Consider the following 27303-nt stretch of genomic DNA (forward strand, 5'->3'; position numbering starts at 1 on the left):
CGAGATCCTTACCGAAACGTAGCTAGGAGCGCGAGGGTAGCGTGTACATATTAAGGAGACACCTAGGGAGTGTAATATTAAATAAAAAAAAAAAAAACTACTAATACTTTTAATATCGTATAGCTATGGAATAGCTGAACGACGATTCATGGAAAGAAAATTTACATGCTTAAAAAAAGAAAAAAAAAATAAATTTCTAAGGGTAAAGACACGCCGTACTTTAAGGTATATATTTTACTCTTACTGTTACGATACGATACGAGCAAAGCGATCTGTTCCTAACGAAGCACACAAAGAAAGAGATATAAACGAAGCGAGCAAAATGAAATGAATTAACAGAACAAAATGATAAATATGGATAGACGGAAACACAGTGTTGTATCATACGAGCGAATAAGGTGACACGATTCGAGGGCGGTGGGTGGGGTTCGAGGGCAAGTGAAACTATTCGAAATTCAAAATTTTGATCGTCAGGGGTCGGGATGCGTACGTTGCGTAAGAGTGAACATGTTTGTACAGAGATATTCCGGTTATTAAATTTTGTTATATGAGAAAAAAAAACGGGGTTGGGGGGAGGGTGAAGAATGGCGCGCGGTGGATGCTCGCGAGTGAACAAAAACAAATGAAAAAAAAAAAAAATAAACAATGTGAGAGAGAGAGCGAAGCACTGAATAACGAAAAGAGAAAAAAAGTTTACGAATCATGTGTATTTTCTTCGTGAAATTGATATTCAATAGGTCATACGGAAATATAAACATGAGTATTAAAAATCGTGAATTGTATTCGTGAGTGTCATATTTCTAAGGAAGATAGATCCACGGGCGAATGTTTTATAACAGTTTCCGGCCGAATCATTTGTCCAGGCTGTCCAAAATACGTGCGAGAGAGTAAACAAAAAAGAAAATAAAAGAAAAAGAGAAAAACGAACTATGTTAACGGGAACAGGCGAAGCGTTTTTTTTTTTTAAAACTGAACGGAAACCGGATCGACGAAAAACAAAGGCGAACCAAGAGGCGGAATTTTCGTTGCTATGCGAAACAAGAGGAAACTGCTTCTGAAACATTGCCCAGCGAAACCAAAGTTCCTACTACGTTTTATAAAGTATATAACTGAACTGCAGAACTTAAATTGTACATAACGAGGGTTAAGCTAGCACACGTTCACAATACAATCAGGCAATCTCGACGACGTGTGATTACGAGATGCAGGGTCAATTGATTCCACGTCGCGATTCGTTCGTGCAGGCATTATCCTACGAGAAGGATCGATCGTGGCACGCGAAAATAGGAAAACACCGGTGCGTAATGATCGTTGATTCACCCCGACGCCTTCGATCTTCATGACGGGAGACAATTGATCGTGACAGCGCAATAAACGACGAGCATACGAACACACCGTGAAATGTGACACGCGTTGGATGTTACACGCATACGCCGCATACATACATTACAGTTACACACCGATACAGTCGAACGCAATTAAAACACATTAAGTATACAATTAAATTAAGCAGCCGTAGCTTTAGCTTGAATGTTAGCACCTAGACAACACGATGTAACATTAAACTACGTATTTAAAAAGAATGGAGATGAAAAATCTTAGCGGTTAAGAGAAAATACCTGTGTAAAATCTAGTAGGTGTCCACAAGAATAAAATAAAAACATATATTGTGGTACAAATCACACAAGATCACATACCTTCAGGTCCTGACTGCTCGTTCCACCGACACTCTCTGTACATAGAAATTCACGTGCATCGCATTTATGTATGATTTCTATGTATAACGGAATTATATATTATTTACACGATTCTGAGTCTACCTTTCTGCAACGATTCATTCGACAAATCGGTTCTCTTTTTCGAAGTAATACTCGTACGAATAGGATTTCGAATCGTCTCGCGTTTCTTTCAACGCTACGAGAGATCGTGTATTTCTTTGCGTGTTGTAAATATCGTACACGTTTTAAAAATATATACGTATGCTTAGGAATCACTGCATTCGATTTATATTGACGCGTAAGAGATCATATACGATCGTTTTCATGGAATGCACGGGATATGGAAACAACGTTCGACAGAATTGGATACGTTTCCGTCGGCTCAAAGTTTCGTCGTGTCGTTTGATTCGCCGTTGGTGACCAGCTCGAAATCGGGCTTCGACGCTGTGACCCTTCTGTCGGCTTTCCCGGACCACTCGATAAGACCATAGCCGACCATTCCGAGGCAGAGGATCCCTATCAGAACGTAGAGCTTCATGTGTGTACAGAGGTAGGGACTATACGCGTATGTGATTACGGAACCAGTGGACTCCCACAGTCGAAAGTTCGAGTAGGCTGCCTCCTCTTTGCCTGGGAATAGTATTCCGGACAGAGCTGCAAGATTAAAACGGAACTGACAATTAGAAAAAATTCCAAGTTTCGTTGGACAATAAGAAATAATCCTTTTGTAAATGAAAGGTCGTACAAAGATTACGGTAACGTTTAAGAAATCCTGATTAAAATAACCCCGTGAATCAACGATCATTCGACTGTTCGAGGGGAAAGAAAGTGACCCTGATTACCTAAAGATGATACATTTCAAATCATTCTTCGGATGCACCCCTCTAACTCGTTTCTTCTTTCCCCTACTTCTACGAATTACCCTTTTATTCCCTTCTGTCTAATGTAGTACTTGTAATTTAGAAATTTACGCAAACGAAGCCCCGAACAGAAATAATATACAGTAGAAAGTGGAATCGAGGAAAATTTACTTATACCACTGTCGATACTACATCCCCATGAGATCTTCTGTACCAATAAACAGTTACATCACAGAAAGTTTTTCTCGACAAACAGTAAAAACGATGCTACTTTTTCACCGTGGCATAGATGTAATAGTTATATTAGTTACATTAGATGCAAAGTCTACTTGTGTACTTGGTCTATCGACCTATCATCCAATGCATTTTCGTGTTACCGGTTAGAGTTTGACTTCTATCTTTATAACGTTTAGAATTAAGATTAAATATTGAAAGGGATAATTATTATTTCGAAGCAATCAAAGTCATCACTATTTCTATACGCTGGTTCGATTGGTTATCTACTATTCAAATGAAATGTTGATTTTTATCAGTTATTTTCGAGTCATCTAAACCTCCATGGTACCCAATTATTATTTTGTTCTCTCACCATAATCGATATACTCTTATTCTTATATCATGCACAGATACGAGCAAGTTTTATTTGGCATTTGCGAACAAAATTTATCCAATGAACAAAACTGTGACACTATGACACGAAATCCCTCTATATCATCTGCGATCGTGGGTGGGATTTATTTCATTGTTTAAACATCGATAGAAGAGGCAGTATTCGTATCGACAGCGGCTTAATTATCGACCGTCGCATCGTTAAAAAATTTTAAGCCAGTCTACAAACGTTGCTTCAAACTGAGTGAAATAAATCTAATCGTTCTGATCGCTTGCGATAAATACCATTAACTTGGACCAGCCACATGGCGTCGCAGAGGCCCCATAGGCCGGACATCAGGAAGAACATGGAGCTCTGCTCGGGTACTGGTTTCCAGCGCAACAGAAAAATGAAGATTCCCATGTGGAGACAGAAGGCGAATATCATTAAAGGCTTCCGTCCTGTCAGCTTCATCACAGATCCCGCGCCCAGTGCAGCAATAGCGTTCGTCACGCCGAAACAGATCATCACGAAACCGATGTTGCTGATCCCCCATGCGCAAGACACAAACGACTGAAAGAAACCGGTCGTATACATAATAAAGTGACTCGTGGAAAGTATAATAGCAGAAAGGAATCTACGCACAGCATTATAGTCGGCGAACAAGAATGCTTGCTCTGCTCCGATGAAGATTATTATAGGCAGAATGAGGAGCTGACTCTTTTCCTTCAACAGTTTCAACGTCACGGCCAGTAATTTCACTCCGGACAAACCTGTCCCTGAACCGGATCTGCCTTTGTTGTACCTGGCGGTGTCATAAGAGTATAATATCCAGTCGAATATTACGAGAAGATTACTCGTCAGAGAATTGTTTTGAAAGATCGTAATTCATTTCAGTAACGGTTAAGGTCTTCGAGCTATTGCTCAATTTTTACCAGTGTTCGATCGCGTATCTAAAGGCCAAGATTGTCAAAAACGGTTGAACAGTTGTGATGTATGATGTTCGAGAAAAAGGTAGCAACACGATAAATGGTTCCAATATTTTTTCGAAACAACGTGATCCTGGGTGCTGTACCATAAACTCTGATTTACGGGTCTTACCAGAGGTCTTAACAAAATACCAAATCTGACGCGAATCGTAAAGGATAAATACGTCATTTATTCCGAGATCGCGAGAATGTTATAATCCGTGGACGATCTACGTTCCAATGCGTTTTGCTTCGGTTGCAAATCCATTGGAAGCGCCGAATTCCAAACTTCCCCAGATACTCATATATCTCAACTTAGCCGATTGACGCTGAATATATTCTGCTTTTCCTTTTTTCTTTCCAATATAAAAGCCCGGCTTGTATTTACCCGCGCATTCCAGTGCACTGAAATTTCATACGCGACGCGGCTATCGGTTTCCAATACTTCTCTGATGAGACTGATTCTCATAACACGGATTTTTCAGGGGACCAGATGTCGAACGATACAAACGTAACCATTCTTCTCGAGCGACGTGTGCACGCTCTTAACACGACATTGCGATGAATGGATCGAATGTGCGGTAAAACATAAATTTGACACAGTTTTCAATATCTGTCGATCTAGCCGAAATCGATGGAATCTGATTTCGAAACGACAAAGGGTCTGTACGAAGTGGGCCAGAATTTTTCCAACGGTGGCAGGCTCGAATCAATGTCAACAAACTGTAAAACATTCAGTTCTGGTCAGGGCAGATCTTTAAAAAATTCCAATAATCAAATTTTTCGATTATCCTTTGGCTATAGATATTTTATAGCGTAGAAATTGTCCAAGTATTAGACCCTCGTTATTAGATCCCCACATAGCACGGAACACTGCAGGAATATTGCAGGGATATTTTTGTTTCCTTTACAGCGGGAATATTTGAAATAGTTTATGAAGTATTTCTAACGTGTGGCTGTAAAGTTACTGCAGTTTGCCTACGCTCGGCTCTGCGCGAGTTTCGGCAACGTTTCCGTAACGTTTCAGACAATATTGTCTGAAACGTTACGGAATTCCATTTATACATTATCAATTCATACCATACACGATACAACGTATGTACTTTGCAATCTACATCAGCGGCATATCGAATGACTTCGGTGAGTTTTCTCGTGAAAATTTGTTAACAACTTTGCAAGCAATTGTAACGTAATTAAATACGAAACTCGATATAAATAATTATCGTATTATATTGAAAGGGGTATCAATACTACATGAATTTTAAATATGCAATAAATATGCTTAACTTAATTAATAAATTGGGTGGTTACCTCGTTAAAGAATCGACCCCAAACGCGACGATCAAGGAAGCCACGATCATGCAGACCAAATAGATCCCGGAAATCAGGTAGATCCTTTCCTCCGGCGGCCGTTCTATTTTCGGGGTCTCAGCGTCGCCGGAAGTCGCCCCGCAGAAGTTGGCGCCGCACGCTTCCGCCACGATGCTGTTGTTTAGCATCGTGGCGTTCGTAGGCACCGCGTCGAGCCCATAGGAAAGTACTGCAAACGCCAATCGGAATTTAATTTGAAATAAAAAACGAATCTGTTTCTAAATAATTATGTGATTTTTCAAACACGTTAACGAGTAAAAGAATATATGATTCTGTTAAAAAATTAAATCGTAGAGAAATGGACACTATCGAACCACTCAATTCATTTCCCCCACGTTTCCCATTTGCAGATGTATTCTTTCCCTCGATAAATCACGATTTACGTAAAGTCCCGCTGGTTAATTTATGCTTTTCTCTAAAGGTTCGTGTAAGACAAATACCGTGTAATTTACATGTCGGTACAAAGTGTGTCGTAAGATGCACCCGTTGCCCGATCGACGGTCCAACATCGATTCTCACCCTCCGTCGTCCCGGAAGCTGCACGAGGGACCGGCTTCCGCCTTATTTTTCCACGGAATCGACATCTGCGGACTCCTCGAAGAGGGTCGGCTCTCCTAACGTGCACTTCTCGATCCCCATCGCTGTTATGGCAGTTCAACCACCCTCGAATCCTGTCCTTCGACATCCTGTGGCTCATTATTGCGAGCCAGCCGTTTTTCGATGAAGGCCAATCCGATCCTCCGTTGCCACGAATGCGCGTGCTTTAATCCGAGGGAACTCTTATCTTCCGCGCTCACGTTCCTCCCGCTTTTTCCAATGTATACTTTTCCGCGTGAACAGAGCGTTATATAGACGGTTGATGATGATGGCTGTAGATACGGATCCTCGGGGGCAGGCGAGTATATGGAGGCAGCGTAGTCACCTACTTGGGGAGCACTCGAGCGGTATGTAAAGCGATCTTGACGGTGAAAACTACGGCCAAATGTGCTCCTCCATGCTCATTACAGGACTTAAAAGGCTCCGTGAATCCACCCTCTTGGCCCTCGGTGTGTTCGTACCAAAGTGTACGCAAGCATTCTCGATCTCTCGGCTCTTGACGTTCAAACGGGGCCCATCGTCTTCGTCTCTAGCGCTTCGTGACTTTCGTGGATATCGTAACACGTAGCTGCCACTTAACTCCTCTGAGGAACTATAAAAACTCGTTCACGAGTCGAAACTTTGAAGAAAATTTTCGTTTTCTGTTTCCTTTAACTTTGTTCATGATACTTGAGTTTATAATTATTCACAGCTCGGTATGAATCGAGGTACATTATCGAATATTATCAGCAATATTTGTTTCAACGAAATTTTAAGGGTAGAAAATAAAATAAGAAATGGATCGATCGAATTCTTGGACGGAAATCTCGAGCCATAGACTTTCGTTCTTTAGGATCGAAGTGGCCAGTTCGCCAACGAAGGTTTACGTTTCTCGTGCTCTTAAACTCAATATTCCAAACGCTTGTCGCCTACGAACTCCGGATTGTCATTCTTTGTTTAGTGGGGTGAAACTGGAAATTCATTTCTAAAGATTCGATATTCTCTCTTTTTCACTTACTCGGTCGAAACCGGGCGTGTCGTAAACTGTGAAGTTTCCAAAGGGCATAACTGAGTTTCGTAGAAGTTTCCAATATCTACGGGGTTCTCCTTTTGGCAAAAATTGCCGCGAGAATTTGTAGACGCCAGTAATTCCCGGACGTTAAGAAAATGGCGGATCCTATATCATCGATACGATCGAATCCATTCCTGCTCTTCTTTACAATTTTCGCAGGAGGAATTCGTCGTGTGTCTTTTTAACATTTTCATTACCACCATTGATTTGAGAAACTGCCCGCCATGTTACATTTTCTAATAATACATTTTACGAGGACAGATGAACGGTTTGAATATGGTACATAATGTGACCGATAGATCATACTTCTTTTACTTACACGGACATAAAGTATGGTTGAAACGTGACGTCTGAGACTGGGGAATGACAGAAAAATAAAATTACCAGCAAGCTTCTCGTCGTTTGCAACTTCTCAATATTAATGTCGAGGGATTTATCTACAGATCTATTTTTAAATACTGAAAGTATTATGAATATAAACGTTGGTGGAGCTCCTTTAAAACCCCTGAAATTAAACAAATGTTTTAAAATAGCATCGATCTTATCGTTCGTAGAAATTGAATCGTTTATCGGAGAGACATGGTCGCGATAAAATTAGTTTCAATGAATCTGTCGACGGTCTGGCTGCAGCAATTGATAGAGCAGTAATTCGAGACACGAAACGCTGGTGTATTATCAGCGATATCTCGTAGCAAATCTAATTGCCCCCGACATGGAGAATCGTTAACTCGATTTGTATTGTGCACGCAAACTACGGGGGCGGCTTTAATCAGGAAACGGGGAATACGCGAAAACCTCGAAACTTTTTAAGTCGCCGGGATCACGTTCGCGATTTTGTTCCCCCAATCACGGTCTTTGCTTTTCTACTTAGCGTGACAATGCTCGGTGCCCTGCGATTCAGCGTTTCGTCGTATCAGGGAAACGTTAAAAGTTTCAAGTCCACGGATTCCGGGGATCGACTTGGAAGCTTCATGAATAAACTCGGGCATCCCGTGAGACTGGACCACGAGTACACCAATACCGAGTCGTTGAAAGAACCTTTTGAACCTAGGTCGCGATACTCTACTTTTATTTTATTCTCTCGTTTCACGATTATCGGACATCGACGTTCGTTCGTGAAAAGCCCGGGACAGAGCTTTATACGGAAAGAGTATATATGGTAATTGGCAATACTGTGATTCAATTATTGTATCTTGAGCGCAAGAATTGCAATACGTCCAAATCTACTGGAAATTCTTCGAATAAATTAAGTCTCGAGGAATCAATATTTCCTATCGGATCGAATCCAGCGAAGAATTATCGGGCATATTTCACAATTAAAATTAGTTCCGAACAAGTTTTTGACACTATTTATACAAAGGTAATCTTCTCCCGCCTTTTCGAGACAAACACTACACTGTGCGACTTTATTGTTATATTTCCGAATAAAATCCGAGCGGATTACTTGGCCAGGTCTCAATTAGAGAGAAGTCGAAACTGATCCCAATTAGAATCCGGAGATTTTCCCATAGGGATAACGAAGCAACCAGCAAGATGGTTTTTTGTTTAATTTTCGCAGAGGAGCTTTCGTTCTCGATCTCGATCGCCAAAGAGCGAATCTCTTCAGCGGTCATTGGAGGAGCACGCTGCTGGGGATCTGTCGGAATCATCCGTCGAGTAAACGGATTATTTGTTAGGCGAACGACCCGGTAACCGAGGCGAAAACCGGACGTCGAACCACCGTTGTACCGCGGGAGAGTATCGAGACCGCAGAGCGATTAGCGATGGCGGTTTAATTGCGGTGCGTAGCGAATATCGCGGAAACCGGTACCAGTGTCGCTCGAAGGCGGGGATTATCGACAAACGCGAATGCCGGGCGTTGTTTGCATTTTCCAGCGCGCAAACTGTATCGACAGCACCGATAAACACCTATTTTTACACCTTTCGTAACCCTTTCACTGTCGATTAAAACGAAAACACTTTGAGAAAACATAAAAGTAATGATTCTTAAAATGATCCCCGGACGTGACTCGTAAATTGAACATTTCTATCCCAACCGAGGCTCAATGATATTATTTTTCCAATATTGTCAAGAAGTAGTTGATGACGTTTATCGCTTAACACATCGATGACCGTTTTTAGAATTTCGTTTAGAATTTCTAACACACATTATTTTAGCAACATTTAACTTCACGACTTTTCTTATAGTATACGTGCAATGAATTTTACAATATTCACATCTATTCTTATTGTTTGTTTTCTGAGAAAAATATGTAGCCAGCTTTGTCTATCACGACTGGTCTGATCGGTCTGATTTATATTTTTTTAGAAAAAACTGGACAAAATTTGGTATCAAATTCTGGATAGCTTCCGATGTAAATAGGAAATATATAGAAGAGAATCTTCAGTTTCCACTGTCTTAGAACAGTCTAACAACGCCTATCAAAATAGTTAAACTTTAGAAGCGTGTGGTACCGAAGTTACTATTGTTTTCTCCATAACTAAGGCATTATTTGCAGCAGGAAAGCCCCTCCTTTAAAATGGCTTTTGGTTTTTGTCGATTCGACTTCCCGTTTAGGAGATATCGTAATTTATGTAAAAGGTAATTTTTTAAATTCCACTGTCCACGCGCTCTCCGTCTTGGAAAGGCCTATTAACGCGCATTAAATACTAAAACTTTAGACGCGTGCAGTTCCGAAACTACTGGTGTTTTATTAATTATTGAGCCACTGTTAGGAGCGGTGAACCTTCCTCTTTAAAATGGTTTTTGGTTTTTGTCGATCCGACTTTCCGTTTTCGAGATACCGTAATTTATGTAAAGGGGTAATTTTTCCAATTCGACTATCTCTGTCTTCGTCTGACGCGTCGCGCGGGACCTCTCTTTCTCGTACGTGACTCTCGTGACCGAGTGATCGACTGACCTACTTTCAATGTGCGCGCGCGGTCAACGGCCTTGACAAGGCCGTAGTAAAAAAGTAAACAAACGCTTCCGTACCCTTATATTTCCGGAACTAGCCACCGCATCGACTTGAAATTGAAATCGCTATATCTCCGGAACTAATAAAGCTATCGATTCTCACAAACGCTCATTTTAAAGGGCATTTCATCCTCTATCTAATGACTATATCACCTATTATAATTTATTCCATCTTCTATATTTATTTTGACATTTACTTTGACGCTACATACCCAAAGTAGTTTCAGCAATTCCTACTGATCGTATGACTACAATAAAACTGGATCATGAATTGTTTGTTTAATTGAAAATGAATTTAAATTTGTATACAGGGTGTTTACATAATTACTATGCCACTTTTTCGTAAATAATTGTTTTCTCTAGAACTAACTACCGTATCGATTTGAAACAAAATTCGTTTTCAAGTGCAATTTATCTTCTATCTGATGAAAATTAAACAATTATTTAACATAAAAGAGAAGAATATCTTACGAATAAAAATCGAAACATAACTTTCTATACATATAATGCAAAAATTACGTTGCTTAGTAAAAGTGAAGAAGAAAGACTAGTCATTTAACCAGTCATGGTAGGAATGGGTGTACATGATATAGGTTTAGTGTTAAAGTCAATTTATAGACTGAGAACGAATACATAACATTACAATATATGATTTGGGCGTATTTGAATTTGCTGAAGTAGCATGAACTTCAATTTTCAAGAACCTCTAGTGATAAAACAAACTTCTATTTAGATTTTACTCTTTTATCAGTTTCCTAGGAATATATGAATTTGCATAAACATCCGCAGTCTAATCATTACTATAGTCATTCACCTATTCGTCAGTACTCCCCTGGGTTGTAGATTTTATAAAGCGGAATACATAGTCTCACTCATAACTAATAACTATTTTTTTCGAAAGTTCGCTGTGTTAAAAACAGTAGAGAGCCTTGCGCTGCCTCGTTTTATGGCACTTACTTAGTCGCCTTCGACGCTGTTTAATCGTTCCTTCCGACGATAGAGACTGAACAACGCTTGCAAATTTGCAGCGAAACGCTCGACATTGTTTCTATTCCGGCAAATTGCATCGCAATCAAAGCCTTTATATCCGAGACTGAATGGAGACTTAGCAGAGATACTCGGAAACGTACATGCTATAACTACTTTAAAGGCAGAGTGCTGAAAGGACTGTTACTGCTTTCTTGCCAAAGGACTTTTCCCTGGGCCGTAGAAGCAACGTGTAATTAAATTAACCCCGTTCAACTTACTAATAACTTCCACCGATTCTAATAAAATTGTTTGACTAGAAACTCGTTGCCTTTACAGACTTTGCTTCTGCAGCAGTTGCATCGCGTTACGGTAATAGCATAGAAATACCCGGGGCGATTTAATTTCCACGAAAACCTATCGAAAGCATCTTATTACGAGTCACATTTAAATGGGGGAAATTTCTTTTTTTTTGCTTTCATCGCAAGGAAATCGAGGTTAAAGCAAAGAAGTGCGTATGACTCTCGGTGTTTTTTTAAATGCAAGAATATTGGAAACCAGAGAAAAATGTTTTACTAGATTTCAAGGAATTCTCACTGTATGAATTGGGGAAAGTGCTATGTCTAGGTTTAAAAGTGCTCAGCGTAGAAAGTTAACGAAAGTATTAAACTTTAAAATGTTCGAAGCTCGTTCTTCCAGTGATAATTTAGTCTCAGAATCTTGAATATATTTTTTACGCGATAAGCACAGTACTTACTCGAAGTTACTTATACGTAAAAAGGAAGGTGTGCGAACGTACGTACCTGCCGAAGATATGAGGTTCCCCCAGACTTGCGCCATTTGGTAGAACATGAAGAACACTCCGAAAAACCTCGTGACGAGGACGTCCACGGTTACGTCTGAGAGGGTGGAATATGCTTCCGCCGCGACTGACAAGTAGGTGCACTTGGCGCACCAAAGAGGACCCGCACCAATGCCGACCAGCAATCCAGCCGGTATCATGGTGTAGAATTTTGGGTAAAACTGAGCGGCCATGAAAGGCACGTAAGTCAAGATGGCCAAGGATATCGTCCATTTACAACCTAGCCAGCTGCAAGGACAAGATAAGACACCTTTTACGGTTGAAACTTCATTCATTGGGCAAATTTCTTTTGTACTCTTCGGTGATACCTCAACAATTTTCATCTCATACTCGTGAGAACAGAAAATTAACCCCTTGACGCACGATTCAATTCTCAATAATTTTTCAAACGTATTCTATTTAATTTTGTTTAAATTTATTCGTACAAGGAATGGCCACGAAAAATAATAGATTTGTTTTACTAATACCTCGTGAATGTTAAAATCTGTTGATTTTGATGGCAAGTGAGTAGCCTCATAACTGTTAAACTTGACATTAAAAACTTGTCACGAGTAGGACACGTCATTGTACGGTAAGGGGTTAACATTGGAATTTCTACGATTAATTTATGGTTGAATTGAGAGGAATTTGAGAGGAAGTTATTCGTAAGGATAGGTCGTAGAAAACGTCTGTTTAGGATCAAGTTACAAGACTCTCAGGCGCGAAGGGTGCTTTTGTACATTCAGAGAAATGGTCGCGGATACGTCGTCGAAGGGTCATGAAATAATTTACGTTGGGAATGTTTACAAGCGGCGCAGGTAGGGATACCAGGTATCCATGAAATACGTTGGGGTCATATTGAACGTAGTCCCAGGGTCTTGGAATTGTTTTCGAAATGAGTGAAATCAGTCTTGTCTGAGCGAGGATAGTGGAAAGATGTGCGAAGGACTTTACGCGAAACATTCGAAAGGACCCTTGAATCTGTTGGCGTATCTCGGTGTACTGGCGTGTTCGCGTCGGAAGAACGAAGTGAATTTTTGTATCGTGAATGGACTGCGGATATTTATGCATTTATGGATAATTTAAATTTTCAAAAAGCTACAGAATGCACTAAAGGTACGAATTATTGTATTTAGAGGTTGAGACAACCCTCTACAAAGAGAGACAGCTCTCGTTTCCTTAATTCTATTAATAAAAGTATGAATTTACATAAAGATCCGCAGTCTAATTATGGATGTGAGTGGTGCTGATGAATTGGTAATGGAATTTCTGGATCATCCTCCGAAATACATATAATGGTGAATCTTACAAGAAACGTAAGTACGAAGTTTTACTTTTTTAACACTAGAACTATCAAAGTGGTTAAAATGACTCATTCGTAATTTTTGATGAAAATTGTAAAAAATATACTCGACTGAATTTTTGAAAATTTTCTACGAGAGAATGAGTAAAGACTTATTTTTATTGCATTTCACATTTCTTCACGTATTTATCGTTTTAATTTCTTTGGTACAAATAAACACACTATAATTGTCGGTAGTTCTGGTGTTAATGCGCAACAAATTTTTAATTCCTGTTGGCGTTAATACCTTTTGTATTATGAGTTCGTTATGTTACCTTAATTTACTATTATTAGAACGTCATTAATATAAATCAACCTCGACTTTCGAACAGAATTAATTATTAAACAGCTGCGGATCAAATCACCAAATGGTGTCTCTGTGATTAATGCAATGCTAATAATTTATGCGCATACAGTCTATAATTAACGCTCTCGTTTTTGTTTAATAATCCATTTTTTCAGAGAACGGTGACAACAAAGCTTCCCTCTACAAATTATAATTTGAATAATCTATTTTATTAATGAATTACGAGATATTTGAGCTCACTGAAGGAACATGTGTAACACTGTGTGATATCATGTTCTACTTGGCACAAAGTTTATTTCCGAAGAAGCGATAAGAACTCAATTTCTAGAAGTTCATTTGCACTCCGTAGTGAGTTTCTATTAACCATGCTTAACTTAAATAAATAGGATTCTCAATCCTCGGAATAGTTCCATTTCGATATATCGTTGATCGAGTAAATTCTATATTTAATATTCTCAGAAAGAAACGTGAACTTACACGATCCATCTCAAAAGTTTCCAAACTTAAATTGTGTCGAAACTTTTCCACGAAATAATAATAACTTTTATTTCCAATTATTGAGGATACGTCGCTTCTAAAGAAGTACACGTTTTACAACGTCTGCGAGAGCTCTTAAAACATCTACGATATGTCTATTTCAGGATGACATAAAAGGGAAACGGTCGTAGCCTTTCGAAGGTCCAATATTATATGAAACTGCTAACTTTGCAATTTAAAAAATAAAAAAAATCATAGTACGGAGTCAAATCTGGCTACTGCCATAATAAACTGAGCGCGAACGACTTTCAAAGCCAAAAAATAACACACGCTGTTGCATCGGTTATCCGGCTTTGGCCTACAGTGCAATATGGCGATCGGAAGTAATCGATGATTCCGTGTCAAGGCGAGAATTTCACGGAAAATAAAATTCAATAACAAAGATTACTGCCAGTGTCTGTCTGGTTTTTCAAAAAGCCGCTGGCGCTCGTTTCTTTCCACGTTGCGTAATAAATTTCTTTCAACAAATCGTCGAGGTTTAACGGCGTTTAAATGGAATTAAAAATGGGAAAGGAAGCACGCATAGAACGACCGACGCTCTACGGTTTCTCCTCTCCCGACACTTTCTCTTTACTTATTAAAAGATACAAAAGGTAAATGCTCTCCAACTGCTTGACCCTTTTGCACTAAACAGGTCACGTGTACTTGAATACGGCACCGCGAAGGGAAGCGGAAAGACGCTTTTACAATTCGCGCCGCGTTTTAAATACGATAGAACGAAATGGCTTGATACGTCGCATCTCGCGTTAAGATAAAATTATCGCGAACGCGACAGATTTTAAGCTTACAGTGGGGAAAAAAGCTCGACAAACAATACCTTTTTCGAACATTTTCAACTCGACTTGCTCACAAAGGACAGACTTTCGCGGGCTATTCAGAAACACGCTCTCTTTTATATTATTACACTGTTTCGGTTTACAGAAAGGGTTGCATTGTTCGATAAAAATTGCTTTCCCGACGTAATTCCCCAACAGATATTAGGAATAATGCGTGCAATTACGGCTGACAATACGGTTAATAACAATAGGAGAAACGGAGTAGAGACACTGGGCAATTTTGGATCGTTAATCGTTTGGAGGATTTACCTTATGATCAAAGTCGGTAGGAAGATGTTGCTGAAGATCAGGCTACCGTAGATCGAAGCGAGGGTGAAGGTGCCCAGCGATTGGTCCGCGTTGATCGAGCTCTGCAGATTGGTGGCGCCCATGAATGCCGTGAAATTCACCATAAACGCTAGTCCGATCACCAAAATGTTCCTCCAGATCCGCCATCGTTCGGACGGCTCGTAAATGACCCTCTCGTTTCGCACTTTCACGAATTGTCCCGCGGTGTCTGTTTTCTCGAGCGCCATTATACGATCGAATTGATCTCGTCGCGAATTAAAATCCTCGCCAGCTGCCGGGATATATCACGTTCGTAGACCGCGCGTTCTGCGTGTCGCCAACGGCGGTCGATGCATGAAAACGCGCCTTTCGAGAGCAGATTTCACGCGAGAGGTGCGAGGAGGGTCTCGCGGTGCATCGTAAAATATGTTGGTCGCTCGATTGAAATATTGCCACGATACCAACGACCGAGGATGAGTGGTTCGCTTATCAATGGCTCCTCAGCCTTTCGTCAGAGTTCCAGGGACATCGAGAGAACCTGGGGACGAACGAGTTGGTTGCATAATTAGTAAACTCGCGAGAAATGACAGTTATTTCGAAACAGAAAGTGACAAAAACTAGTTGCATTCTCCATGTATCGCTTAATATTTGATGGTTTTCTAATGGGATTAATATTTGAAACTTTCCACACATGGTTACGTCGTCTTTTAGACCATCGATCGAGGTTGATTGATCGTTTTTAAATTACATTGTAATGTGAGAATTCTACGTTGAATCTTTCCCCAACGCGAGTTTAGAAAGTAAACTTAAAGAGATTTGAGGGATACAGCAATTTCTAATTTGTACATTCTACTTTCAATTTTCTTGATTCGTTACCAGCTCTCTAGTAAGAACGTTTTAATGTACATAAGTAACGCGCAGACTAGATATTTAAAATTATTATCACCATTTTATTTCCACGAAGTTTCATTAAGTAAAGTGAGACCAATCTCGCGAGATTTGAAAGGGAAAATCATGGAATACGTAGAATAAATAACTGTAACAGCGACAAGAAAAAATATAAAGAATTGTCTGAAAGAGTACACGAAGGTAGGAGAGAATTTACCGAAAAGATTGATTAAAATTCACGTACAAATAATTCAAACTCGATTCCTTACATACATATTAACACTTTTTATCGATTTTTTCTCGTACATCGGTTAAGTAATTGTTTATCTGATATCTACCGATCCGTTAATTTTATTGTCTCAATTTATACAATCTTATCTGCCCTCGTATTATCACGGTAAAATAAAGAAACGCAAAAATCGTAATCGTATCCATGCGCAGTATTTTTGCCAGCGCTTTATTGGCGCAAAAGTCTTTTCGCTTTGCCGATGGCAACAAATTGTCCAAACATTGGCTAACACGCTTAATTTGCTGCCGTAATTCGTTTACGTTCACTCGTCGCGGCGTTGGGACACCGTGATAACGATGTATCGCGATATCTAGGACATCGATTAATATCACAGTCGAGTTAAAGTTAATTGGCTCTTCAATGTCAATAAGAGGGTTATCCCCACTGTATAATTTGACTAGTACATCACGCTCGCGCAAATCCACTGCCGGATGCGCTTCTCGAGCAGAGAAACAAGATCCTAATTCCGATCTAGCGGACCGTGAAATAATGCGTTTGACGAGATTCGTAATAGTAAAAGTGATTTTCAATAGCCTACAAAACTTCTGCAACCTAGAAATTATATCGAAATATATTACGAAAAATGCTGTGTCTTCGCTGTACGTTTAATTAAGATGCATAATTGTTGAAACCGCTTCTCAGAATATTTTTGAGAAAATCTTTCCACTGTACCTCGTGGAAGAGAGTTTTCCTCAAATTATTACTGAAACATAATTTCGATTTCACGAAGATCTCGATTTCTCCGATTACCCATTAATATCGTGGAACTTTTCCGGGCGTTTTAATTCAATTACGAACGAGCGGGAAAGTACAAAGACTGTGTCGACAAACCGTAATATGATTAATGGTTGCAACGACGCAGCAATCGAAGTTGGCCATGTAACGCGCGGAAACGCGTCTGCATTTATCATCCACTAATTTGTCCGGTTGTCGCGTCGAACCAATCGTTGTTAGTCCTTTGCCAAGGTACGGTTTGATGAGCAATAATTTTCTTAATGTCATGGTACGTGCCAATAATGTCACGTTCGATGGATTCGACCTGCAGACAACTGGTCTGTTTACGTTCGTCGACAGGACAAGCGTTCTATAGCCTCGACTATATTCGAGGACGTTCGGTGTGAATGGCGCGAATGTAAATTTACCTTGGTGAATGACCGAGCTGGTACATTTTACCGCGAGTCAGCGTCACGCTACATCATCGTCGCGACGCGTTACGACGCTGGCGAACGGCGACGCCATTTATGATCCAATCGAGACATTCCGTAAGTTAGCATTTGGATCACACGTGTCATTTACTTTGACTACCCTCTCCCCCCATATTTTATCACTAAATTAGTTGTCAATATCTTGCTTCGATCGTGCAGATTTTTGTCCACGTCGGATTGAAAAGAGCACCCTTGAGGGATGAATATCGATACAGAGTTCAAATTGCATTGTATTTTTTTATTTTCGAACAAAACATTTAGACACTTATACTTGGGAATAGATTGAGAAATTTAATAGAAATTGAGCTATGTTAGTTTCATTTAGAGAATAGTAATTTTATTCGTAAAGAATTAAAAACTTTAACTGGGATATACTTTCCAAACGTTTCTGCAAGGGATCGCCATTTCCTTTATCCCATAAAATTTTCACAAAGAAGAAAAACCAAGTAATAAAGATGACGCCAAGAAAAAAGAATGGATAACGAGTTCAACGAGACTGTAGTAGAGTAAGAAAGTAAATAATATTATCGTCGCTGATAAAGTAACGTTACTGACCCGCACTTTTCTGCAGACTCCGTCCAAGAATCTGTCGGCTCTTTGATATGGGTCTTTCTCGATTGATTGATAAGAGAAATCGCGAAAGAAATGTTAAAAGCAACGGTGCGCTGATAGACGTTGAAAAATGTACGACGACCGGAAGAAGAGAAACAAGAATTTCTGAAAAACGATCTCGAAACGTGTAAAATTTCGTTGACTTGATCGAAGATAACAAACAGGGTTCGCCAAAATTCTCGTATAGGTATTAGGTCATTTTTTGACAGTTTTGTCAAAGAGATTATCATTTCATCGCGAAAGATCGAATATCGTGAATGTCTGAAGAGTAAACGTAGGAATATATTCTGCAAAATGGAGCGTGCGCGGTGTACGTGTCGGTGTTGCAATATCGGAGCTCTTGAATATTTATGTTTATACCGATACCTGAACGATTCTGGCAAGCTGCGAGTTTAACGCGTCGTCGGCTGATCGAAGGTCAGGAAACGTTGTAAAGATTCGAAATTCCGCTAAAGTGTGTAACGTTAGGAATTTTCCTCTTTGGTCTAAACGTGCTTGGATTATCGGGAAATTAAATTAGCGATCGTGCCAACTGCGTGCAAGCCTGAGATTTATGGATGTTTGGTTCTGCTAATATTGAATTAAACGATGCTCTAACAAACACACATTATCCATTTCTAAACTATAAATTAAGCTGTAAACATTATCATTATTAATGGGCGTTAATTTGCAAGTAAGACTCTTCGTTTAAAATAATTGTAACGTTGTCGTTAGAAAATCGTTTAAAAAACTTGCATCGAATCGACTCGGTAATAGACACTCTCGTACAATATTTGTATAAAACTATCTATAGAAATCAATATGTCTGACGAACCGGATGAAGGCTTGGTCGATCAAGTTCCTAGCTTATCCAAGTTTCCAGATTAGAAGTGACTAATTCATTTATTACGTGACTATAAGCATCGATGCATAGCGTTTCTATAAGTGATTAAATCATGATAATTGCCACGATTCTTTAACAGATCTCCAATCTCGTCGGTTGAGAATATTTTTTACGTTCTTGGGAATAATAAAAACAATTATAACGCGTATGATCGGCTATATAAATAAATGTACACACCCATGTAATTGGTTTACATGCTCAGAAGCGCGACAACAGATGTGGAAGAGAACGCAAAAAAAACGTCGCAGGCCTTCGGAACCGTTTCTCGTAAAGAAGAAACGAATGTTTGGCGTTAGATAAAATCTGCCTTTAAGTCCTTCTCATAAATCCTCGCATTGACAGTGCCTGATTAGCATCGAGACACGCGACTGTTCCGGTGCGAATAATTCGTCCTTGGGGATTGGTATTCCTGTTCCTTTCACGGGGTTCGGTCGAACTCGATACATTTTCAATTCTGCGTGCACACGCCTTCGTAGAAGATATACTACAGCCTACAGTACTGAATAAAAATATAAAACTCTTTGCATATTTCTATATTTTTCGTATCCAACAGAAGAAAATGCACATACGTCCAACGTTTTATATACGGTCTACAGAACGAGCATAACTCTCCAATCCGATGGAAATGTAACGCAGAAGTTGACTTTGGTTGGACAAAATTGTAAGACAGTTTTTTGAAAAAATGACACGGTTAACATCCATTTGGGAAGATTAATTAGAAAATTCAAATTTTTGTATTCGATTGTTTAATAGAGATGTTTAAAGAATATGTTTACACCAACTAAGGGGGTTATTTTCACCCTTTCGCAATGGATGTCAATCGATAGCAAAAATTTTTTTTTTAAATTCATACTTTTGGTCTATTTTCCATTCTCGCGATTTCTAACGGGTTTTCACAATATTAATGCATTCGTTTGGAAAGAAATAGGTTGTGGATAAATGTTGACTAATACTGTAGCTGTAAAAAACGTATAATATTGGTAAAATTGTGAAATTATTAAATAGATTTAGTTGTGCATAGCCTTGAAAAGTCTAAGAACCTAAATTCAAGACACGCAAGCAATTGAAGAAACGACCTCCTTTAGTGGAACAGCATAAAAGAGTTGTGGTTTGGTCATGGATGAAAAAGTACAATAAAATAATTTTTAACGACGGAAACAAATTCAATTTCGAATAACCCTGATGGGCGAAATAGAAAGACAGACACAAGTTTGTATTAAATCTATTAAATTGTTGGACGAGCAATTAAATGATATTTCAGACACATTTTTTAATGAGGTAATGCCAGTCACACCATGATTTTACTTGAAAATAATTAAAATTTTAGAATGGCCCACCCCTTCACCCGACCCAAATAATCGAAAATGTTTGGAACGACTTATCCAGAAGCGTGGAAAGCACACAAAACATGTTAATGAACTAGAAGCACGCATTGTTCAAAATTCAAACATGTTACAACAAAATTACATAACGATATTATTGGATACAACAGGAAATCTCACCAAATATAAGCGTGAAAGTTAATCGAACGTTTCTATAAAAGAAATGCCAATTCTTTGTTATTATTTCACAATTCTGTCCAACCAAAGGTTCTCTCACTTTTCAATTGTGTATCTTTCGAATGAGAAATATATACTTTGCGTGTTTCTATATTTAGAAGAAAAAGAATCGTCCTTAAGATTTTGTATATTCGATGTGGTATTAAACATATATTTTTAAATATAGAAACACACGAAGTGTCTTATATTTTTGTCCAGTACTGTAACCAACATTCGATCGCGGGATTAGAATGTCGCAAACGGTTACCGCGAATCGTACGCGCGCTCGAGCAAGGCAAGCACGGAGTGTTAATAAATAAGATAATCCCAGGATAAATGATAATCTCCGATTCGCGGAGAGATCTAAGGAAACTCGTTTGACTTTGCAACGCCATTCGACTCATTACATTCGTACACGTTTTAAACATTATTCGGTGACGTAATTCCTAACTCCCGCGTGGATAGAACAACGTTAACAGAGTTATCGATGGCGTATCGTTTCGCAACGCACTCTTGGAACAGACTTTACCGGCTTCGAAGATTGAATGAATCTTTTTTTATCCCGTGAGCTGTGTTTGAAGTCTCATTTAAATGGTGAAGAATCGTAATCACTCGTTTGTTTGCTACACCAGATACTCGTTCTGTAATTAATAGGTTGTGTAACAAGTTATATCATTATAAACTTCTACTATATAAACAGGCGATCAATAGCTGAAATATACTGTTCGTAATTGGATGAATTAAAACTTAAAGAAATACCATCATTCATAGTTAGACGGGTCATTTTCTCCCACGATAACGTACAAAAATTATAGCTCGATTGGATCTTATCTCATCTGATTTTTACTTATTTTGTACATCGAGAAAATACCGAAGAAATAAATATACACGTATTTGGAGTTTTTAATAAACGAATCTACGAGTCTCGACGTAAATAAATATTTAAATTACCCCAAAAATATTAAGTTTAAAAATAATTGTTTGATTTTTCAATAGACGAAGATGGTAGAAATCTCTTATTTTTATAGTTAATGAAAATTTGGTTGAATAGGAACGAAGAACTCGGAACATTATGAACAGGACGTACATTCCATTTTGAATTAATTAATTTCTCGCAACCATATAGAATTACGCTTAAATTGTCCTCATTTTCTGACATTTAATTATGCTTCTGTAATATACGTATGTATTGTATCGCATAAAGTCCAATATAGACTGTGATGTATATGAATTGTAATATAATAATATATTCGAAGAGACCGTGTTACTTTAGAATAATGTTGGCTAATTAGAGAAGAATCGAGTGCTTTCGAAAATATATTCATCAGTGTAAAATGAAATTGTTAAATTAAGTAACTAATTTTTTTTTTAGACTGGAGAGTTTGATTTTAATTTGGTACTAAATTTAATTACGCAAATATTGAATTTCCTTTGCTCGTGTAAATACCGAGGTACGATCAAACGTTTTCCAATGCTACGAAACTTTGTAAGGGATTCTTTTCATTTTGAAATGTTTGCCAGTGGAATTCGTAGTAGGAGCAGAAGCGACGACATTGTTAAATCGCCGTGCCCCAATGGATCTCGCCTAATTATTTTTGACTAACGATCGCCGTCGAAACCACTGTTCTAGCAGAGAAAAAATGAACATTGTACGGTCGGGAGGGGCTTCTGTTTCAGAAATAAAGACGGAAGAGATTAATATAACCAGATTCCGGGAAAACAAAGAAGCAGCTCGCGGCATATTGAAAACTTTGTTCGCGATTTGATTACGACTCCGTTTGAGAAGAATTTTTTTACCGGAACGGCTGCGTTTCGCAAGCTATATACATTTAAGCAATTTACGTGAAACGTTTTCACGTGTTTTGCATAGATACGTATAATGTTTGTTTCGTAAGACGGGTAAACTTTCCAGCATATCGATTATGCAACGACGTATACAAAATAGCGAAAGTAATACGATGACTAGGTGGAATTAAAAACATCAAACACGGTGATGAAACCCGATAGGATACAGTGACGAGCAAAAGTATAAACACGCGTGTGTAATACTGTCAATTCTTCAAACTCAGGAATGAAAGATCGTTAGAAACGCAACACTTTATTTTCACTTAAAAAAAGATTAGAAGAAAATATAGGGAAATTTAAGAATCGTAAATAATTGATGGTTATTACGGTAATTATTGAGATTAGGAAAATATCTCGAAAACTAAGGCCGAGCGGCGGTTATATGTATAGGAAAAAGTTGTCTAAAATGCTGAGTTCTAAAACATATTTAAATTTCATCAAAATCGGTGAGCAGGAACCTACTCTCAATAATTACCGTTATTACTAGCGCCTCTGCTAAAATTAGAATTGACGATCGATAAGTGCATAGGTATGAGAACGTCAAACGAAACGATAAGAAATGCTTTCTGTGAAAAATTGCAGAAGAATGTTGTTTATAGAAGTTAGGCCAGAAGGATTCCCCGTCTTGGTCTTGTAAAAAGAAACTGTTAAGATTAGCGGAGAGACTATTATGTATTTTTGTAATAATGATGCAAAGTGTTAAACTGATACCTTGAATAGCGATGCTTTGATAAAAATTTAAAAAATGCACTTTCTCATGCAGATTAGAATACCCTTAATTGAAAGACTTTCCCCCAAGTATCGTATTAACTCATACTTTCAGCGTCGCGGTATTTATTACAACGTTCTAATTACTTTCTCGTTACTAAGCATCTATCAAGCGCGATCCTGGGAGCTTCCCGGGATTAATTACATTCGCCTCGGTACTGTTTAACAGCAATTGATTATTTAAAAGCTACTCCGCGCGGCGATAATTGTTTGAATAATTCACCGTGCGTCACCGCGCACAAAATCCTAGGAATTTATTACCGGCGATTTTTGCTCCCGGTTCCCAGCGGCGCGGTGAAAACAACGATTCGAAAATTACGAACAAGTAACGGAACGTCGGTCAAGGGACGCGCGACCGTTGTCACGTTGGATGGAATTTTGCTACGGAATCGGAATATTTCCCGAGCGACGAATTTATCTCCGTACTCGCGACGCCGTGACGGCACTTTTTCAAATAATTTTCCCTCCGAGAAATGGAACGACGTTATCGCGGGATCGCATTCCCGCACGACGCTCCGTATCGAAGAATTTAGCGATATTTTGCAAAAAATCAACCTCCCCCTATCAATATCCACCGAGTTTTTATCGCTTCCCAAACGTCCATCAACCTCGAGACTAGAGAAATACGATTTAATAAAAATTCTACTTGCGACGAACGTTTACAGTTGAACGTTTTAAAATAATATTTGAAAGAGAGATTATACAGATCGCTCGACCACCTCTGGGAAAAAATTTAATGGGAGATTCTAGAGGCTAAAATAAGGCAAAAATAAAGAAGAGTAATTTGTTGATTGAAGCCTCGTTAAAAAGCTATAGACATTCAGTCATACAGTATATTTTCGGTAAAGAATTTTTTTCTCGAAAGTACGTAGGATTTCGGGGTATGTGTATTCACCAAAAATGATTGTAATTGACCCCCGCAACCGAAAATAATTTTTTTAGAATAATTTGAAATTTTTGAATGTAATTTTGTTAATAACTTTTCAACGAAGCCTCAATCAACAAATTGATATTCTTGATTTTCGTCTTATTTTGCCCTCTACAATTTCCTATTAAATTTTTTCCCAGGGTTGTACTGAACACCCTGTATAATATATAATTTAATTTAATTTGCCAATCAAGAACCCTTTTAATTCTCTTTTTGTACTATTTAAGTACTTTAATATATTTGTTATACTATATGGTTATACTACTACTTACCAACGAGGAGTTGGAAAAGAATTCGTCTTTGATTTATCAATAGAATAAACATTAGTTGGAATTTATTGAATCACCAGTTTTTAACAACACCAATATTATATTATGTATTCTTAGGATTATTTCTCCGTGCCTTTCGTGACTTAAAAGTTACGTTCACAAATGCCAATAAAGCCTTCGACTCGAGCCAGCGTTTCGCAAAACGTGGAAAGGCAGTCGACGTTTTACGAAAACATTGCTCGATACAATGTACTTGCAAGGCTGTAGCGTAATAAGAAAACCGCAAAGACTATTGCTGCGAGACGACACCGATGAGACGCGGTCGAGAGACAATTAAAATAATAACAGGATAATGGCGAGAGATCAAGAGAACAGTCAGAGAAAATAATGACGGTCGAGCCTGTAGCGTAGAACCAACATTCCATTGAAAAAATAAACGTGACCGGCGAGTCGCGCGTATTTTTATAGAAAATCAATCGAATCGAACTAAATTGGATGCCCGTACTGAAAATATTGCCTTTGGAACTATCGGGGAACAATGGCGGTCGCGATGGCGAATTAATTCTGTCGTTTCACCGGCATATAATTTCACGATCGAAAATCAATTAAATTTATTTCGTCGTTGATCGCTGCTTTTACGAAATTATAAATATCGTTCGACTATCGCGACGCGATCCCCATTATCGTACAATTTTCCTATTTAACAGCCACAGTTTCGCACGAACGGTCGCGAATTCCACCCACACGGATTGGAGGTTACTTGTTCCCCGCAATTTAACTTACGTCGAGAACATTCTTCACGTATCTAATTCTGCCCGCTCGGATTCTGGTCACGCGCATCTAAGGATATTGCCCATCCAGTAACACGGACACTACTGTATAATGCTTTAATCCCGTCGCGCCTGAAATATGCATGAACCATTCGGTCCCCGTATAATAATAAATATCTAGCGCTTATCGAGTGAATACAGCACAAACTTTTACGATTAGCCTCGCATCGAATGCCAATGTCGATCCATCGTGTTGCACACGCGTAAATTGCACCGTAAAAAAATTATATTCTTTGCACGTTTACTACGTTTATGCGGACCTACATTTAAATTCGATCTCTTTGGCAGAGGTTGATACAATAATTTAGTTTCGTTTACTTCGGAAACTTTATAATTTTGTTATCATGAATGAAGAAATTTGAAACTTGTCTTTGTGGATTAATATTCTGCTAATTATTGCTTGAATTTATTCCAAATGCCTTCAGTATAAATTGTGTTTGAGTTTATAGGTGCGAGCTACAAAATTTGACCAGGTACGAAACCCAGAATAAAACTGCTAAGAGAAGTTAGTTTTTCAAAATTTCTCTGCCCAAGATTAATAAGAGATGTCTACCGTGAGCCACTTGGTCGAAAATGTTGATTTCCCTTTGCTCCGAACGAATTAATTTGGCGGTTACGTCCGTATGACAAACGAGAAGATAATTTTTGACACTTTCTGGGAAACGAGTCGAGACGATTTTCAGCTCCAAAGTGATAATAACGAGCGATGGCTGTGAAAACGATGGTCTGATCTCGATCTCACCTCCGCGGAGAGGATCATTCGGTGACTTGGTCGGTTACACCGGGACTCGAGTACGAGATTTCATATTTTCCTCGCGCGAAATGAACGCGACCGATTGTACAAGCGCAACGAATGAAATAGCACTGACCGAACACGAAATCACGCGGTCAAACTATCGTATTCCGCCCCACCAGAGTCTTTTCTCTCCTTTACGCGAGAGCACAATGTGTCGGGTGCAGCCACACGAGAAGGGATTTCGATGCTTATCGGGTCGAGAACGGCTATCTGCATTCGAGACGGTACGCTCGATTGTTACATCTCAGAATCGATCCTGAGATCTGCGGCTTCCGAGCGATTTTATTGCGAACACGCGAAACGGCTGGTTGAAACCGACCGAATCTGCGATGGGAAATTGAGGTGCTTCCAGTTGCTCCGTTTTCCTTCAAACCGAGAAAGACGGAGTCGAGAATCGGTTCGCTGCGATTCGTCGGAGCACATTTTTATGGATTTTATTTAGACAAATATCTAGGATAATATTTCTCTAGAGCTTTCACGAACCGCGATTGAAAATATTTCTACAACAGTTTATTCAGATACAGTCGTGACGATTTTTGCAACCGGAGCGATCGCTCGCAACACTTTTCCGTTAATAACTCGAAAACCAGCACGTTAACCCTTATTTTCGCTTATATGATACTTGTGCAGTTTAACGTTCTCTACCTGGGAGGCTTGTCGTTCTTCTTTTATCTCGAATTTTGACACACTTTTTCGTCAGTAGCTCGAAAATGAGCACGACAATCATGCGAACCAGATTCAAACAATTCTCTTTGATATCTAATGAATTTTAAATGTCATTGAATATTGTAAATTGTACTGCTATCGAAACATAATATAAAATATTTTAAATTTTTGATACCTATCAGTACATCTTGTTAAGTATTTTAGCAATGGAATACATAATATAGTAGCTCTAATTGAATCATTAAATATACAGAAATTTTTCACAAAGTATTTTATATGTTTTCTATCCAAACAAAAATTTAAATAATATAAGGCTCGTAAGTCTCTATCATTATGAATTTATTAAATTACGTACCGCAGGATAGCTCAACCATGGAGAGGCCATAATCCGTCGTTATTTGTTTATTTTCGAACGCGAAAGGTAAATCGGATTACCGGGTGGTTCTGACGAGCAAAATTTATTTCACACGATAATCCGGGATATCCCCGTAAATATAATAAATAACAAAACGGTCTTCATAGTATGCTTTTGCAATGGAATAAAATCTATGTAAACAGTTTATGTAATTGATTGCAACTT

The 27303-nt window shown here is 38.8% G+C and overlaps 1 protein-coding gene across 4 annotated transcripts; it reads right to left on the reverse strand.

Annotated features, from left to right (window-relative positions):
- Window positions 1-1880: 1880 nt before the first annotated feature.
- LOC143351829 (UNC93-like protein) lies at window positions 1881-26226 on the reverse strand. Of its 4 annotated transcripts, XM_076783816.1 has the most exons (8): window positions 25815-26226; window positions 18567-18791; window positions 15189-15744; window positions 11880-12166; window positions 5447-5675; window positions 3813-3972; window positions 3473-3740; window positions 1881-2372 (listed from the first exon to the last, which is right to left on the reverse strand). In XM_076783816.1, the coding sequence occupies exons 3-8, from the start codon at window positions 15452-15454 to the stop codon at window positions 2101-2103; spliced, it is 1482 nt and encodes a 493-aa protein (XP_076639931.1). In that variant the 5' UTR covers window positions 15455-15744; window positions 18567-18791; window positions 25815-26226; the 3' UTR covers window positions 1881-2100. The 4 variants fall into 4 exon arrangements, with proteins under 4 accessions (XP_076639931.1, XP_076639933.1, XP_076639930.1 ...); XM_076783818.1 differs by lacking the exon at window positions 18567-18791 and having other exon boundaries at window positions 26004-26226; XM_076783815.1 differs by lacking the exon at window positions 18567-18791.
- Between the last annotated feature and the right edge of the window lie 1077 nt (window positions 26227-27303).

This window comes from Colletes latitarsis, chromosome 2, assembly GCF_051014445.1.
Source record: "Colletes latitarsis isolate SP2378_abdomen chromosome 2, iyColLati1, whole genome shotgun sequence".
Taxonomy (NCBI): domain Eukaryota; kingdom Metazoa; phylum Arthropoda; class Insecta; order Hymenoptera; family Colletidae; genus Colletes; species Colletes latitarsis.